The sequence below is a fragment of the Sardina pilchardus genome, chromosome 5, assembly GCF_963854185.1.
Source record: "Sardina pilchardus chromosome 5, fSarPil1.1, whole genome shotgun sequence".
Classification (NCBI taxonomy): domain Eukaryota; kingdom Metazoa; phylum Chordata; class Actinopteri; order Clupeiformes; family Clupeidae; genus Sardina; species Sardina pilchardus.
In genome coordinates this window covers 33,340,759-33,358,258 of record NC_084998.1, presented here as the reverse complement: position 1 = coordinate 33,358,258, position 17,500 = coordinate 33,340,759, and the positions used below count along the sequence as shown (strand labels likewise).

General features: G+C 45.7%; 1 protein-coding gene across 1 annotated transcript in view; it reads left to right on the top strand.

Annotated features, from left to right (window-relative positions):
• The window catches only part of sez6a (seizure related 6 homolog a), a 53,721-nt gene that overhangs the window by 5,945 nt on the left and 30,276 nt on the right, over nucleotides 1-17,500 (top strand). Inside the window, exon 3 of the mRNA XM_062537532.1 lies at nucleotides 13,123-13,315. Within this exon, the coding sequence (XP_062393516.1) occupies nucleotides 13,123-13,315 (193 nt within the window). The remainder of the gene's footprint in view (nucleotides 1-13,122; nucleotides 13,316-17,500) is intronic.

Here is a 17,500-nt window from a genome sequence, read left to right as displayed (position 1 = left end):
AGGCAGCGCTGCTTGAAAGAGCTGTAAAAAAAGTCACATGTGGCTTTTGTTAGTGAGAAAGCCATTAGAAGCAGGCCAGGGTAATACTTTATAAATCAGAAATCATTACTGGCGTGCAATTATACTGGCATGTTTATGTTCCTCCATTCTCTCTCTCTCTCTCTCTCTCTCTCTCTCTCTTTCTATTCCCCTAGTTAGAGTGCGCTATCTACGGAGCGCCTTAAGCTACCAAAATCTGTTTCCGGAGGGCATCCCTGTCCAATCTATTGGTCTGGAGTTTCAGCTCCGCTGCCCTCATTGCACGGATCCAGAAAGAGACAGAGACCGCGGGAGAGATAGAGAGAGAATATGAAAGAAAGAGAGAGAGAGAAGGAGAGAGGGAGAATGTGAGAGGCTGCAGAGCACTATGTCGGATGGATGGATGAATGGATGGATGGATGGATGTATGGATGGATGGATGGATGCATGATTGGAGGGATGGCTGTAGAGTGATATATCTGAGGGAACCTGTATCCATCATATACTAATTCTGCAGATGACTGATGCTTAACTACGCTGGCCTGTCAGTGATGTCAGGGGCACTGAAATGGTTCTGGAGGAATGGACTTCCTGATGATTGGACTGGCATCTCTCCTGTGCTGCACTAGGATCTAGAGAGAGAGAGAGAGAGAGAGAGAGAGAGAGAGAGAGAGAGAGAGAGAGAGAATGGCGCTCTGCAGAGTGATGTGTGGGAATGAGGATGTACGGTACTCTCTCCATAACTTTCTCTCTCTCTTTCTCTCTCTCTTTCTCTCTCTCTCCACATCTCTTTCTCTCCATCTCTTTCTCCCTCTCTCTCTCCATATCTCTCCCTCTCTCTCTCTCCCTTCATCTCTCTCCATTTCTCTCTCTCTCTCTCTCTCTGTTGGCGTGGCGAGCAGACAGAATGCTCCTGTTGAGCTCTAATTGGAGGAGAGGCTCAGGGAGCGTGGAAGCGTGGCGCTCTCAGCCTCTCTCTGCTGTCCTCAGGGGACACACACAGACACACACACACACACACACACACACACACACACACAGACGCGTGCGTGCACTCACAGTGCCTGTGAGCACCTCATTATCTCTGCGTGCACCAGGGCCAGCGGTCAGCACTGTAGACTGCCAATGGACAACAGGCAGGAGAGCTGGCGACAGAGGCCTCGTTATGGGTTAGTCCCAGAGATCACTTTACTCTTATTCCCCCTCGTTATGGGTTAGTAGTCACAGAGATCACTTTACTCTTATTCCCCCTCGTTATGGGTTAGTCCCAGAGATCACTTTACTCTTATTCCCCCTCGTTATGGGTTAGTCCCAGAGATCACTTTACTCTTATTCCCCCTCGTTATGGGTTAGTAGTCAGAGAGATCACTTTACTCTTATTCCCCCTCATTATGGGTTAGTCACAGGGATCACTTTACTCTTATTCCCCCTCGTTATGGGTTAGTAGTCAGAGAGATCACTTTACTCTTATTCCCCCTCATTATGGGTTAGTCACAGGGATCACTTTATTCTTATTCCCCCTCGTTATGGGTCAGTCACAGAGATCACTTCATGTGGTTCTCCCTCGTTATAGGTAGTCAGAGGGATCTCTTTACGTTACTCTCATGTAATTCCACTGTAATCAATCAGGAGAAGCAGACGCTAGTGACCTTAAGGTCTGTGTGTTGTTCTGCTGGGTAGCAGTAGGAGAAACAGCTCAGCTCGGCAGCTCAGCTCAGGAGGACATGTGCAGTATACAGTATGACGCAGTATTCAGTATGGATTCTGACCCCTTCTCTTGTGAAATAATGCTACATTTCGTATCCTTTCTAGAAAATTAAAAACTTTCCTTGTCATCTCGCCATTACACGGTGCATTACTGCAAGGACGGATACGGAATTGAAATGATTGTAGCATAAAGGTGCAACAACAAACTGTCAAAAAGCTACAACCACATCCACCGTCAAAAGAGCGCGAAGCGCAGTGAGCAGGGAGAGGTGTGCCTGTGCCTGCCATAGCAAATTGACATGACACTTGGATAAACAACTCTTTTACTTCAGTGGCTTTCGCTCAGTCAGCTGTTTGCTGGTGTTGCATCTAAATGTGATGATTTCTGCAACATAAAAGGCTTTTTTTGTGCATACCTTGTTTTACACATTGTATGCAGTACAAAGACTGTTATTTGTGGCAGGAACTTCACTTCAAACAGATGGGATAAATCTCATTCAGCTAGTCAATCCATCTAGCTGTAGAAAATGGGATACATTATGACAGTTCCTCTGCTATGCCACAGGAGTGTTTACTCTGGCTGCTGTACAATTATATACAGTCGATCATATTCATTGTCAGATACTCTTGATCTTTTTGAACAGCACAGTGAACAAAAGCATTGTTTATGGTTTATGGTTTGGGTGTGGTGGATGATGGTATCATGGTCTTAACTGTAGATATTTCAATAATATTCCATAATCAGATGTCTGTGCTATCTTATGTCAGCTCTTATGATTATGGTTATGGGATTTGGCAGATGCTTTTGTCCTGTCTACTGCATCTCCACATCTAGACTGGAGCTATGCTGTATCATTTCTTAACTGTATACTTCCATCAGTTCACTGCTAGTGTGCCAATAACGAAAATGTACAAAAATATAAAACGGAGTAAAAATGTCCTCAGAATGCTTTGGCAAAAACAATCAGTTGTGCATAAAATATGTCTTCCTACCAGACACTGCAAAAGGTCTGAAAAAAAAGAAAAAAAGTATTATTATATCCATCCAAACAACAGGCACAATGGGCTTATTTTTTTAGCAAGACTGGGTTTTTGAATGATGCACTATACTTAAACTAAGTAGTTGAAGTGTGCAAGTAGATGGTTTGAGAGTTATCGGCCCTGCTGGGGCCAGCTGGCTATCGACAGCTCTCTGGTCTGTTGTGTTTGCTTGGAGTCCACACACACACACACACACACACACACACACACACACACACACACACACACACACAAACACATGTTACTGGACGATTGCTGTACTGTATGTCACCCAGGACGTCCCTGACACAGTTTCCTGTTCTCGGGAGTCACAGAGCTTGACAGGCTTGGAGTTGGCACACACACACACACACACACACACACACACACACACACACACACACACACACACACACACACACACACACACACACACACACACACACACACACACACACACACACACACACACACACACACAGATTGCTGAAACGGTCACCGTCGCATGACAGGGACGTCCTAGGTGACATCCCCTTAGTTTTCTGCTCTTAGTAGTTACGAAGCTGGACAGGCCTCTCTACCTCCTCTTCTCTTTCCCCTGCATGTCTCGTCTGTGGACAGCTCATACAGAGAGCGTTTAAGGAGGACTGAAACACCCTCCACATTCAGTCATTTAGCTGACGTTTAGCTCCCACAGTGAGGAGAGGAATTGAGGTAACAGGAGCAGGGGTGACAGGGTCTATAGCCATACAGGATGCTTCTGGCTCTGGCCAGGAAGAGACTATTTTCTGCACATTTTGAAAAGAGCTTGTTAGTTGGAGGCCCTGTGGGTCAGAAACGCGATGGCTGCCGTGATGACTGTGGAGCCAGTGGATTAGCGAGCCGCCGTGGGTGTGTGTGTTCTCCACCATCCCCAAATCTTGTTAGTTTCAAGTGATGTGTCAGAGGAGCAGCCTGGTGTCACATGGGTCGACGACCAGACGGAGCAACACAAACTCATCACCCAACCACTGCTCCAAGCAAGCTTCTCTCTCTCTCTCCCTCTCTCTCTCTCTCTCTCTCTCTCTCTCACACTCTCTCCCTCCCTCTCTCTCTCTCTCTCTCACACTCTCTTTCACTCTCTCTCTCTTTCTCTCTCTCACACACATTCGCTCAAACTTTCTCTCTTTCCCTGTCTAACCCCCCTTTTCTCTCGTCCTCGATCGATGAGTTCATCGATTGCCTGAACTCATTCTCACAAACACCATGCTATCTTTTATTTGGGAAAAGGATCCAATTAAAATAAGGTTATACCGGGCTCCATCTCTGACACGTAAACCAAAAGATTACCACCACACAACAAAATATTTGATCAATTCTTAACAGTCTTTTCCCATTTACTCAGGTCCTCAAAACAATCCCAGTAATGGGCTCTACTTTTGTGAAGAGTGGTAGGTCAGGGACAGTAGTACTTGAAAGCCATTGTAATTACCCTTCTGTCTTTTGCTAATGATATGAGTACACAGTAATGGAATGATAGCTAAATGAAATAGAAATACATTTTCACTCAGCCTGATCGAGTGCATGGCTCAGTAAGTGTGTGTGTGTGTGTGTGTGTGTGTGTGTCCTGTCTCCATCTCCTCTCATCCACTCATGGCTCAAAGTCATGCTCTAGTAGTCTCCCACACCCATGCCATGCCATGCCACCCCTTAACAGGTGCCTGGTGTGCCCACTCAACCTCACTGCCATGTCCTGGTGCCCCCACACCCACCCCTAGGCCCTAGCACCCCTTGTGTTAATGTCTCCAGGGGTCTATTTAACCTCATATCCAGACCTTCGTTAGCTAAGCACCTTGAATTACCACGCGTATGACTTGTCCTACATAATGAGATACGCTTGCCTTGTCTTGATCAGTGCCACTGGAGTCATCCATTTAACCTCATTGCCGTGCACTAGTTTCCTCATCACCCAGACCCAGTTCCCTCAGCTGAAGATCATTCACACTGAGCCAACCCAGAGTCTGAGCTCTGAGCCCCCCCTGCTAGACCCAGCTGGCCTCCCAGTCGGTATGCCCAGCCAACCTGGCCGTCTTGTCCCAGTGAATTATGCATGGTGCGCTGCTTCTGCTCGGCTGCTGGATGGGAGCTGGGGTGGTCGATCGGTGCAGAGCGGAGAGGAGTAGAACTGAACTGTGTGTGTGTGTGTGTGTGTGTGTGTGTGTGTGTGTGTGTGTGTGTGCCTAAGTGTGTGAGAGCTGAACTAAACTGAGCATGCCCAGTGGCCCTGTGTGGCAGCACTGGTTAATAGAGGCTCCTCAGGGCGCCCCAGTAGTAATGAACTGGTGATGAGACGAGGAGGAAGAGGATGAGGAAGAGGAGGAGGAGGAGGAGGAGTGCACAGAGGAGGAAGGCCTCGGGCGGGCCATGCCAGGATAGGAGGGACAGCAGACCGAACGAGATGAGCTTTTTAGGGGCACCACTCCAATCCACAGCCAAAATTAGTTTTTTTTCTCTGTCTCTTTCTTTCTTTTTTTTCCTTTTCCCCCTGCTTCCTTCCCTTCTGCGGATTGCTTTCAGGTGACATTAATTGCTCTTCATCCCAGAAAGATGTCAGGAAGAGGACAAAAAAGAAGCGATGTGGGATAGAGAGATAAATGTCTCAGGGAGGACATCGGTGAGGGAGGGAGGGAGGGAGGGAAAGCATTTCATTTTGGGACTGATGAAGAGGTACGGAGAGAGAGAGAGAGAGAGAGAGAGAGAGAGAGAGAGAGAGAGAAATAGAGAGAGAGAGAGTTTCGTGGATCATTCCCACAGGAATCACGTATGCATGAATTCAAATCTATGCAAAACTGCAGGCCGGATGCAAATTCTCTGAGCGCAGAGCAATCGCTGGGGGTCTGCAGCGCCCATTAGAGAGCAAATCCTCTCACCCGAGTGGCGGCAATCTAATAAGTCTCATAACCATATTTCATAAGAGCGCTCTCTAAACAGCTAAAAGCTCTTTTAACCCACTGGAGAGAAGGGGGGAAAAGTTAAAACAAACTAATAAATGCCTCTCGGGAAAGGAAGACGATTCTCAGATGGAAACTCTCCATATTAGGAATGGCACCTATTTGTATATGGGCTAATTCATGAATAGATTATGCTAATGAGCATCTCCTAGCACCTGGGAGAGTTCTTCACTCTATAAAAAACAGAGATATGCAGACAGGTCAAATTGCCAGTGTATATTATTTTCAAGAAAGAAAAAAAATGATTCAGCAATTTTGTTATCTACATATAATAGGAAATATTGCAGTATACAATACAACATGTTTGTGTTTGGTGGCAGTGGGCATTCTATTGTGGTGATGCAATGTCACATTCGCAACAACCTCTGGGCTCGGGAGATGTCACCAGGTGGAAAACAACCTCGGTTAAGATATGCAAAGTGGCTTATTTTCCTCCGAAAACTGGGTTCTATTCAGCGAGCTTTTTATTGAGCTGTATCAGTCAAACTGTAGTTTACGTGATTATGAGAGAGGAAGAGAGAGAGAGAGAGAGAGAGAGAGAGAGAGAAATAACAAGGTTGGAGAGATGCAGAGAGAGAGAGAGAGAGAGCTAGAGAGAGGCAGATAGATAAAGAGAGTTAGAGAGAGGGAGAGAGAGAGAGAGGTAGATAGAAGCAGAAGAGAGAGAGAGGTCCCGAGTGTTGAATAGAGATAGCTATTGCAGAAACATGTGCTCTGTGAATGGCTGCTATCTGTGTGGAGCTTTTCCCGGTGCGCGTCTTTGTTTGGCCATTGTCTGGGGCGACGTGATGTGCTGGGAGGAATTCATTAGACCCCAAAACGCTGAGGCGTCAGCGGGCGGCAACGTGGTCTGCAGACACCTTAGCGCTGGAAGAGAAACAGAGAGAGAGTTCATCTCCATCTCTCTCTCTGATTGACTGGCAGCCAGTAGGACGCGTGCCAGACGGAGTTTATGGAACAAGCGGCCGCAGACCTCCTTCATTGTGGCGCTTTAATTGGCATCGCAGTTGTTCACTCACACAATAAGAAGGCTTTTGTGTTGATGATTACACCAGCAGTCAGTTTGGAGGGATATACTGTAAGGATTTTGGCTCAGGGCACCAACCATTTAGAAATGTTGGCAGGAGTGTTATATCAACATTTAGAATTGCACTACAAACCGATCCAAACTAAATTGAACTGACTTATAATGGAAGAGAAAAACAGCATTGTTCAGGGGTTTTGCCATTAAGGCAGACACACTAGGCTATTATCATGTAACATAATCACTGATCTGTTCTCAGATTTTGAGTTATGTGATGTGTCTCACTGTATCCAATGACACTACAGTAATACTGATTCCTGATTTAAAATACACATACTGTAGAATGGGATTTGGTTAGAATCACCAATAAAACAAATCATGTGTGGAAACACAGTGATAGATAGATAGATAGATAGATAGATAGATAGATAGATAGATAGATAGATAGATAGATAGATAGATAGATGCTTTATTGATCCCCAAGGGGAAATTCAAGAAATCCACATGCTCAAAGCAGGAGATAAGGAGAGATGTACTTTTCCATGTTTTTATCAGGGGGAAAAAACGTTCATTGGTCCTGTGTGTGTCTGTGTATGTGTGAGTGTGTATGTGTATGTGTGTGTATTTGTGTGTGTGTGTGTGTGTGTGTGTGTGTGGTCTGGTGTGTGTGTGTGTGTGTGTGTGTGTGTGTGTGTGTGTGTCTGTCTGTCTGTCTGTCTGTCTGTCTGTCTGTCTGTCTGTCTGTCTGTCTGTCTGTCTGACTGTCTATCTGTCTGTGTGTTTGTGTACGTGAGTGTGCGTGTGTGTGTGAATGGACAGATAGGCAAATCTCCTTGTAGGCAGAGCTGCATCATGCTGTGTTGGCCTGGTCCACGGTAGCAGGGTTAGCATAGCGGGGTGAGCGTAGCGAGGTTAGCGGCGTGTGTAAATCTGTATCTGTGTGCGGGGCGATAAGAGCCAGGCTCCTCATGGCTCAGACAGGCTGTGCTTCAGAGCACGCAGGAGCACAGTCATTATCCACATATCAGCACACAAGGACTCACCACACACAGCTCACCGGACACACTGGACACGCACGCTCGGACACACACCACCAAACATAATTGGCTCAGACTTACTAATGCACACACACACACACACACACACACACACACACACACACACACACACACACACACGCACACACACATACACGCACACACACTTTCTGAATCATCTCTCCACATTTTTACTGTGTGATAAACAGCATTTCTCGTTATTTTCCCTACACACACAATGTAGCTTACTCTGCGAGTAATCCGAGATCTGCTGGACTCTTCAGCCTACTGCAGGGCCGCCACGTCCTCATTAAAATTTCTCGACGTTAGAGATTGGGCCTGCAGGGCAGGAGTGACCGCAACAGCGAGTCTCAGCGTTCTCTCCCCTCCTCCCCTCTGCACAGGCCAGAGAAGGGATTTAGAACCGACTGACAGGATGGAACACGACACACGTTTAAAAATAAATCTTTCAACTTCCATTCTACTTTTTTAATCATTATCTCATTTTAATCTACACTAGTGTCTGCTGTGACACACAGCACAATTTCCTGTCAAGTAAGAACCAGAGTAGATTATTTATTGTGTTTTTTTTCTCCCTCTCTCTATCTCTGTCTCTCTATCTCTCTCTTTCTATCTCTCCATATTTCACCAACAACAACTGATCTGTGGCCGCAATTCTCTGCCGTCTGTGTTGTGTTTACTTTTAAGATGGATTATTTTATTCCCTGTCTGTTCCCATTTCCCCTCCATGCCATTGTATTCTGTTCCATTTCTCCTGTGTGTTTTGTTATGGGAGTAGCCTAACATATATAGGCCTACTGACAATATTATTTACATACATGCAGCTTGTATGTATTCACATCATTCAAATCACTTTTATTTGTAAAACATTAAAACATGTAGGCCCTATTTTAAAAAAGTAAAGTTGAGCCAAAGTGCCTAATACAGTAGTTAAGTAAGAAGCATCTGACTAAGATCTGACAATAGAGAAATACAGTAGAGGTGCCGCAGAGATGACAGGGGAAGCCAGACGCTGACGCCTAAAACACTATGGACCTTTTCTGGTAAATTGGGTGTTTTGTCATTGTTTACATTTCATCGTGTGGTTTTGGCCTTTGCCACTCCTGGTATATAGAGGGTACTGTGTCAGGGAAAAAACCTGATTGCAGAGAAGACATTCAGTCATTGTTATGCTCTGTGCAAGAGCTTGGAACACTAAAAAGAAATGCACCAAAAAATTGCTGTTCAGAAATTCATAAATCCAAATTCATGAATGTCAGTTTTCCATAGTGGACATGAATGTTGTCAGACCGTCAGTGTTTATTGTAATTCCCTGGGCATGTCCAAACATGATTAAATGTGACAAACAGAAAAAAAAAACATATCAACCAAATGTGTGAGTGAGAGGAGCAATTCCAAACATAATTAGCGGGCTGTGTCCAAACATGATTAAACGCAACATATGGGAAACAGCATCAACATGCGCAGTGAGTGAGGGCGTGGAGACTCAGGGCATGTGCTCCGAGTGTGTGCTGTGTGTCTTAAACCGAGGCTGTCCCTCATGGGCTGCAGTCGCGCGCTTGGTGACGGGGCTGGTGGCGCATCAGTGAGATGGGGGACAGCTGTCCCTGGTTGACGTGACAGGTCCTCCGATCTGTGATGGCGAATGAGGGCCCGGGGGTAATGTGTGTGTGTGTGTGTGTGTGTGTGTGTGTGTCTGTGTGTGTCCGTGTGTGTATGTGTGTGTGTCTGTGTGTGTTTGTATCTGTGTGTGTCTGTGTGATGCATTTTATATTCCTCCTGTCAACTTTGTCATCTCTGGTGTATTTGTGTGTGTCTGTGTCTGTGTGTGTGTGTTGGGGGTTGGTGGTTTATGTAGTTTATGTCTGAGGTTTTTCACAGCATATAATAGACTGTCCAACTCATCATCTTGCAGTCTCAGAACTGTCCCGCACCACTGGCTACATTTAAATTGCAGACCATACTGTACATTATATGACACTGCAGTGTGGAATATGTTTTTGTCCAATATTCAGACCATGTCATGTACACTATAGCGTGCAACATTGCACACATTCCCAAAAGTTTTGGAGGAACATAATTGAAAATGGGAACAAAACCAATTTCACTTGTTCCGGAGCGAAAACCCTATTTTCAATTTTAGATAATCGATTCGATAATCAAACCCTATTTATCGTTCCAATCAGCCTGTCTTTGAATATTATTCAAAAGTCCATAGGCTTGGAAAGTCACTTGCCCATTTTCTTTTTTGAGGATTGGGGGGCAGCTGTGGCCTACTGGCTAGGTAGGCTTGTAACTGGAGGGTTGCCGGTTCGATCCCTGACCAGTCCACGGCTGGTGCCCTTGAGCAAGGCACCTAACTCCTCACTGCTCCCCGAGCGCCGCTGTTTCGGCAGGCAGCTCACTGCTCTGGATTAGTGTGTGATTAACCTCACTGTGTGTTCACTGTTTCGGTTAAAATTGGGTTAAATGCAGAGACTGAATTTCCCTCACGGGATCAAAAAAGTATATATACTTATATATAGATACAATATTCTATAGGCCAAATGGCTACTTTCAAATCTCGCCCCAGGCCTGAATTCAGGCACAGTGTTTTTAACAGTTAACCTTGATATCGAATGTGCTTTGATTTAAGCTTTAAGGCTGTTGGCAAAAATAAAAGCCTATAGTATTGTGCCACCAGCCATAAATCAATTTGAAAATTCGCGTTTCCCAAATGCGATCTTTCTTAAGGACTTAAGAAGGCTCCAAAGAAGGAATCGCTAAGAAGGAGCGCTAAGATACGGGTGTTTCCCAGACGCGTTCTCAACTGCCTTCTTAGGAGAACCTTAAGATCAAGCCAAAGAAGCTCTTAACGAGAGCTGTTCACCACGATGGTGCTGAAACTGAATCAATCGATGCCAGGCAAATCGATCACCCACCCATTTATCAGCGTCACACACAGCGCCCCGTGTTACCCCTATGGTGCAATTAGGCTATGCATGTATCGTGTGTGCGTGTGTGCGTGCGCGTGTGTGTGTGTGTGTGTATGTGTGTGTGTGTGTGTGTGTGTATTCAGGCCCGGGTGGCTAATCGGGAGATTCGGGAGGATTCCCGGTGGGCCGTTAACTTGATAACTAAAGCCTAGAAAGCTACACGCCCCTAGCGGCAGGCTATGCTCTCTGAGCATTTGATCGCTAAGAAGGCTGTTAAGCGTGGGTCGTTTCCTTCTTAGTGAAAGATCTTTTTAAGCTAAGAGCGACTCTAGGAAACACGCTCTTCTTTCACAGCGTTCTTAAGAGCGCTCCAAAGAAGATCTTAGCGTTAAGAGCTTCTTAACGACTTTGGGAAACGCGGCCACTGTCCTTTTTTAAAGGAATGTCATTAACCGTTCTTAGAATGATCTAACCTGTTCCCATTTAGACGAGATACCTTGGAACACTGGAACAGGAGCGAAAACATAATGTACGTCTGAAATGAAAATCGGTCTGTTTTAGTCACTGATGTATTGTTATTAAAATGCCCCTTTGGATCTGGAAATACTGCAGGTGTCAGAATTGACCATTTGAGTGATAATAAAGCATAGAATGTATAGAGTATACTGTGGAATCAGGTCTTTGTTAACAGCACTGCTGGGAACTATCTGCCCATGAATTTTTCATCCGTCACTTCTGGAGAATAGTGTGAGGTTTGTGTGCCCATCAGAAATGTAGGTTGGAGTGAAATGATTCAGAGGGTCAGCACCATCAAAGGGCTGCTTTTTCTCACAGACAGAAAAACTAGCATCAAAAAGCATCATGGCCTCAAGGTCAGCTGTGACATTATTTCGCATTTCCGCCAGCGAAACTTTGAGAAAGTTGAGCAGTTTAGTCATTATCTGTGCTCACGCGTCTCCCGCTCCGGCGAATGTTTTGACAAATTGGAGGAGCATTCTGGGTAAAGCTGAGAGCAGATGAATGGTTTCAGGACAATTGGCTTTTTTTCCCTCGCAGATAATAACTGTCACCTCTCAGATGGGAGAGTGGCAAGCAGACACCACCACCAACCCCCCTATACACACACACACACACACACACACACACACCACCGCTGGCAATTCCCATGTCACATCCACCCTCAATTTCCCCCGCAAGCCATTGACAGGTCGTCAGTACAGCCCCTCAATTCATTTGGGCCCTTGGTCTGGCAGACATCTTGCCATGCCTGGCCTAGTGTTCATCCTCATCACACTCTCGCTCTCTCTCTCTCTCATTCTCTCACACACACACACACACACACACACACACACACACACCCAGAACCCCCGTCTTCTTCTCTGACACTTCCATTACCCCAGAGAGACATCAGCCTCAGGAAGGACCAATGACACACACACACACACACACACACACATACATACATACATCCGCACACACATCTATAAACTCCCTCCATCCCTCACTTTCTCTCTCTCTCACACATACACACACACACACACACACACACACACACACACACACACATTCACACTCTGTGCTTGGCTAGTACTGGACAGCCTTCAGTTTAATAGGACACGCTGCAGGTCCCACATCCCTTGGCTGAAGAGCCCACAGGGCCGTGTGTGGGAGGCTGTAATCATGCTGATATGATTTGCCATGCAGCACATGTTGCTGTGGGGCTGCAGCTGTAGCCTAGTCTGTCTGCAAGCCGGGCAGTGTGTGTGTGTGTGTGTGTGTGTGTGTGTGTGTGTGTGTGTGTGTGTGTTCTCGTGTGTGTGTGTGTGTGTGTGTGTGTGTGAGTGTGGTATGTGTGTGTGTGTGTGTGTGTGTGTGTGTGTGTGTGTGTGTGAATGTGGTGTTTGTGAGTGTGGTGTGTGTGTGCGTCATTGGTCCCTCCCCAGGCTGATGTCTCCTCAGGGCTGGGGGTAGTGGTGAGGGGGAGAGGAGGGAGATGCTGAAACGTCGATACAGAGGTTTGATTTTGTTACGAGTGTGTGGCTGGATCGATGAATGTAAACCCCAGTGAAGCACATTTCATATTAAATCTGATTTCATGCAAGTAGATGCAATGGATACATCATGTTAGGGACTACCGCAGAGAATAGGATTCTGCTAAAGATTCTGCTTCAGTTAAATGGGAGAGTCAGGGATGGTGACCTTCATAGACAGCTTAGCTCTGCGCAGAGAATTGAGCTCTAAAACAAAGCCCTTGACACTCTCTCTCTGTCGGTCTCTCTCTATCTCTCTCTCTGTATGTGTGTGTGTATGTCTGTACGTGTGTGTGTGTGTGTGTGTGTGTGTATTTATGTGTGTGTATGTTTAAATGTGTATTTGTGTGTGCTGTGCAGGTGCTGAACGTGAGCCTGCTGGAGGGCGAGCAGGTGACGGTGGAGGACCTGGGGGTTCTGGAACCCTCCGTCCTGGCCAACGCCTCCGCGCTCAAGACAGGCCTGGTGCTCCGCAGCTCCAGCAACCAGGTGTCCATCCGCCTGAGCAGCGAGCAGAGGCCGCACCCCGGGGCCATCGTGCTCCGCTACCAAGGTACGCACGCGCGCGCAGAGACTTTAGAACAGGCCGTGACTGGTATGGGTTAGTGTCCAGATCGGACCTGTGCAGGCTCATCAGCCGTCTCTGCTATGGGAGAGTTCAAATTGGACCTGAAGTCGGAGTCCATCATGCTCCCAAGGTAGACGAGCAGAGGTTCCTTAGAACTGGTTCATCATCCGTCTCGGATATGTGTCAGTGTTCAGATCGGACATGCAATCTAATTCCGTCATGTCCCGGCTGGGCAGAGATTCTTCAGAACAGCTTCATCAGCCGTCTTTAGTGTGGGTTAGAGTTCAAATCAGACCCGAACTCCAATTCTATCATGTTCCGATACCAAGGTACAGATGGGCAAAGATTCTTCAGAACAGATTCATGCATGAGGGTCCCTACTTGGGTGCAATAAGTGTGTGCAAAAAGTAAGTTCAGAGAAAAAAGCGGTCATTACAACAGATCAAATGTGTATTATGCTGTTTGAAAAGAGACATCTTAATGAGCTGTAAACTGTGTGAATAAGGCTTCAAGCCCAGTAGGCAATAACGAACCATCTTTCATATTTCATTCTGTCTCCTCACAATGGTAAATGCCTTTAATATGTCGCATATGCGCTCTGCTTTTGTTTGTGAAAAGTCTCTTTTTGTGAGATGGGCGATCGTCTGAAGAGCAATTACATGGGGGTAGCGCTGCGCTAATGCCCTTTTGTAGAGCTGTCACCGTGTAAAGACTTCAGGACCCAGCGCTGTGTAGCTTCACACTGAGCGCAGATGCAAATCCTATTGGTGGGAAGCTGGCTAATGAACTATGACAAGCTTCTGTGCAACTCAAGAATTATATTTCTCTTCCTCCTCATCTATTTGCTCTCGTTTCCTCCTGCATGTTTTTGGCTTTGGGTCAAATAGCATAAGGAATTTAAAAGTTTCATAAGAAAATCCATATGGATATAGTGTACTGTAGATATCAGTGGTGTCTATGCTAGCATTACGGAACAGTATGTGTTTTCAGTGAACTCAAGGTAGTTCAAGGTAGTTCAAGGTAGCTGATGACTGGGGGACAGATTTAACCCCAGTGTTGCAAGAATCCATCAGACAATCTGTCCTGGAGTTACACAGATAGGCTGTTGTCTGGGATGCACTGTGTTGTGTTAGATAAGGATTGATAAGGATGTCACGTTACAGGATTGAAACGCTAGCAGGCCCAGCTCTGGCTATGTTTGCCAGTATTCACTATCAAAGTGAGGAAGAAGCTCGGAGCCTACTGTGCCTGTTGAAACCAAACAGGGGTTGCCGTTTTCACAGAGATTATATACTCTGTGGAAGGAGATCTAGCCTAACCAACGTGGTTAATGTGGTATGGTTGTCAATGCTATCAGGTTCATGCCTTGGTCTCTCTGTGGATAAAGCAGAGGTGCGTTTGACAACCAGAGGCGAATATGTTTTCTCTGACCAGTTTGATTTGAACGATTTGGTATCAATGTTTCATTTAAACGGTAACCGTTCAGCCAGCTCCACTGTATGTTTGTGGAAAACTACCTCTTCAAGCTGAGAAGCCTTGCAGCCTGAGAGTGGATGTTCATCTGTGTTTATGAATTTTGACGCATCTCGGTTGAGTTGGACCAGACAGAAGCTCACTGTGGGCCTGAGCAGTCCTGAACAGATCCACATCCAAGGTGTTATCAACGTCCAAATTGAATTCAGAATCTGAACCAGAATCAGCTTTATTGGGCAGGTTTGCGTAAACAAACAAGGAATTTGACTCCGGTTAATCTTTGCTCTCAAAGATTTGAACTGCAACCCATAGTCCAACACCCATGTTTATGTGAGGAGAGAAAAAGTGATTGCTTCAGTGGGTGACGAAGTAAAATTCCAGAATCAGGTGCATCAGGATCAAAAAGAATGCATGTCAAAAAAGAGGGAAGAGATCCAAGGCACTCCGATACAGTAAAAGTCCTTTACTAAACTTTATAAAACTCCGATATACATGTACAGTAAAGGTCCTTTATTAAACTTTGGACCAGCCGACGCGTTTCGGTCGCTTCCGACCTTCGTCAGGGCATAATTAAATGTTTATGTGCCTGAGAACGACCTGCTTGTTTGTGTGTGTGTTTGAAAAGGCTCATGGCCGTGTCTCGGCCTGTTGGCTATTTTGAATGCGTAATCTGATTTGGATCTCCTGGGTCAGGCCCCCTGGATCCCATGCCGCCTCTGCATCAAAGAGATCCATTGAGCTCTGCTGAAGCCACATACAGTAGAATAGGCCAGAGGGGGGTCTGACAGACTGTCCACACTGCTGTGCCACGCTGTGGAAATGACCGTCTCTATGACAGGAGCTCTCCGAGACAATTCAGTGATACTGTAGCTCTGCTGGCCTCCTGTTGTGTCCTCCTGCTGCTGTTGAGTCCTATAGTGGCTCTCTACTGAGGAAGACCACACACACACACACACACACACACACACACACACACACACACACACACACACACACACACACACACACACACACACACAGTCACTCACTCACGGCTGCATCTAGTGTGCTTCAGTCCAAATCCAATTTGAGCTCTCGCAGGCTGTCAAACGATTGTCAGTCCCAAAGGCGGATCAGCAGCAGGACAGATGAGTGTGTGACAGACTGATGCTCCGTTTGTTTCATTCTCATTAAAGCGCTTCCAGGAAATGAACAGCGCATGAATGCATGAATACATGAAGTAGTGGATGAATGGATGATTTAGTGGATGAATAAAGAAGTGAAAAGTGAATGGCTGCCAGTTCTCTCAAGTAAACAAAGGCAGGCAAACTAGCAAGCACTACATTTAAACTGAGTATTTCAGTTAGATGCATTAGGGAAGAAAACGATCAATTTCTGTCCAAATCAATATCAACCCACCTTATTCCTGAGCCAAACATGATCGTGGCCATGACACTTTATTATTCCGAAATGTCTTGCCAAAGCTGCGTTGTATTGATTTCAAATGGTTTCATGTGATGGTAATCTGACAAAAATCCTTGCAAAAGTCTGTCAGTCATATATTATATGAATTAACATGTAATTCATTGCAGAATTGTCAGCATTTCAAAAGAAATATAAGTTGAAGAATATTCAAGTTTGCTTCCTGAGACTGCACACCGGTATGTGCAGTATGTAAACAGAATGGACAGAAGATGAATACCGGAACAGACTGGAATAACAAATAGGTTTCACCTTCATCAACACTACTTCATACTCACATTCACAACATTCTGCTGTTTTTCAGTAGGTGTTCACTAGGACTGTGCTACGGTCCAGTGCTGTGAATGCTGAATTGTCTACAGTATGTGTGCTTTGCGTATTAAAGGCCAGTACAGATCTCCTGGGGATCAAGAGAGAGGTTCACGCGCATATGAGTCTGACTACAGCTGCTTCATAACCTCACATAGACGGATGTGTATCCGATCGGATCTTTAGAGCGGAGATTTCAGCCCTGTGCAGTGTAAAGGGTAATCGCGTCCTAATGTGTTTTTCATGCCTGTGTTCCAGCACTGTTGGAGGTTCCCTAAGCACTTTAAACCGCACTTTCATTCGACCACTTTATTGGTTTTGAAAATTGCTTCGGAACTAAATCACTTCCAACAGGTGCCTGATAAGTAATGTTGTTCGGAAAGCTATGTTGGCACATGAATTAAAGCTTTACTTTTTACTTCAGCAAAATTAATAGATTCCGTTGTTGCATGCACACACACACATGCACACACACACACACACACACACACACACACATACACACACACACACACACACACACACACACACACACACACACACGCACCCACAGAAATATGCATACACTCCTATACTGTACATACTTCACATGAAAAAAATCCTGCTCTTGTTTTCTCTTTCTCTCTCTTACACACACACACATACACACACACACACACACACACACACACACACACACACACACACACACACACCCTCTTTTCCTATCCCTCGGCTGAAAATATATGTTTGTTCCTGTCTGATACATTTGTGCAGCCCCGCCGAGGGAGATATGTCCACTTTATCTGTGTCTGACCTTCACACACACACATAATTGAAAGCCTGCAGAGAAATGTGAAGTGAATGTCACCACTGTGGTTGAGATCCTCCACTCTGTCCTCATCCCCCGCTTGCAGTCGCTGAGATTATCAGGCCTCCTTTTAATGG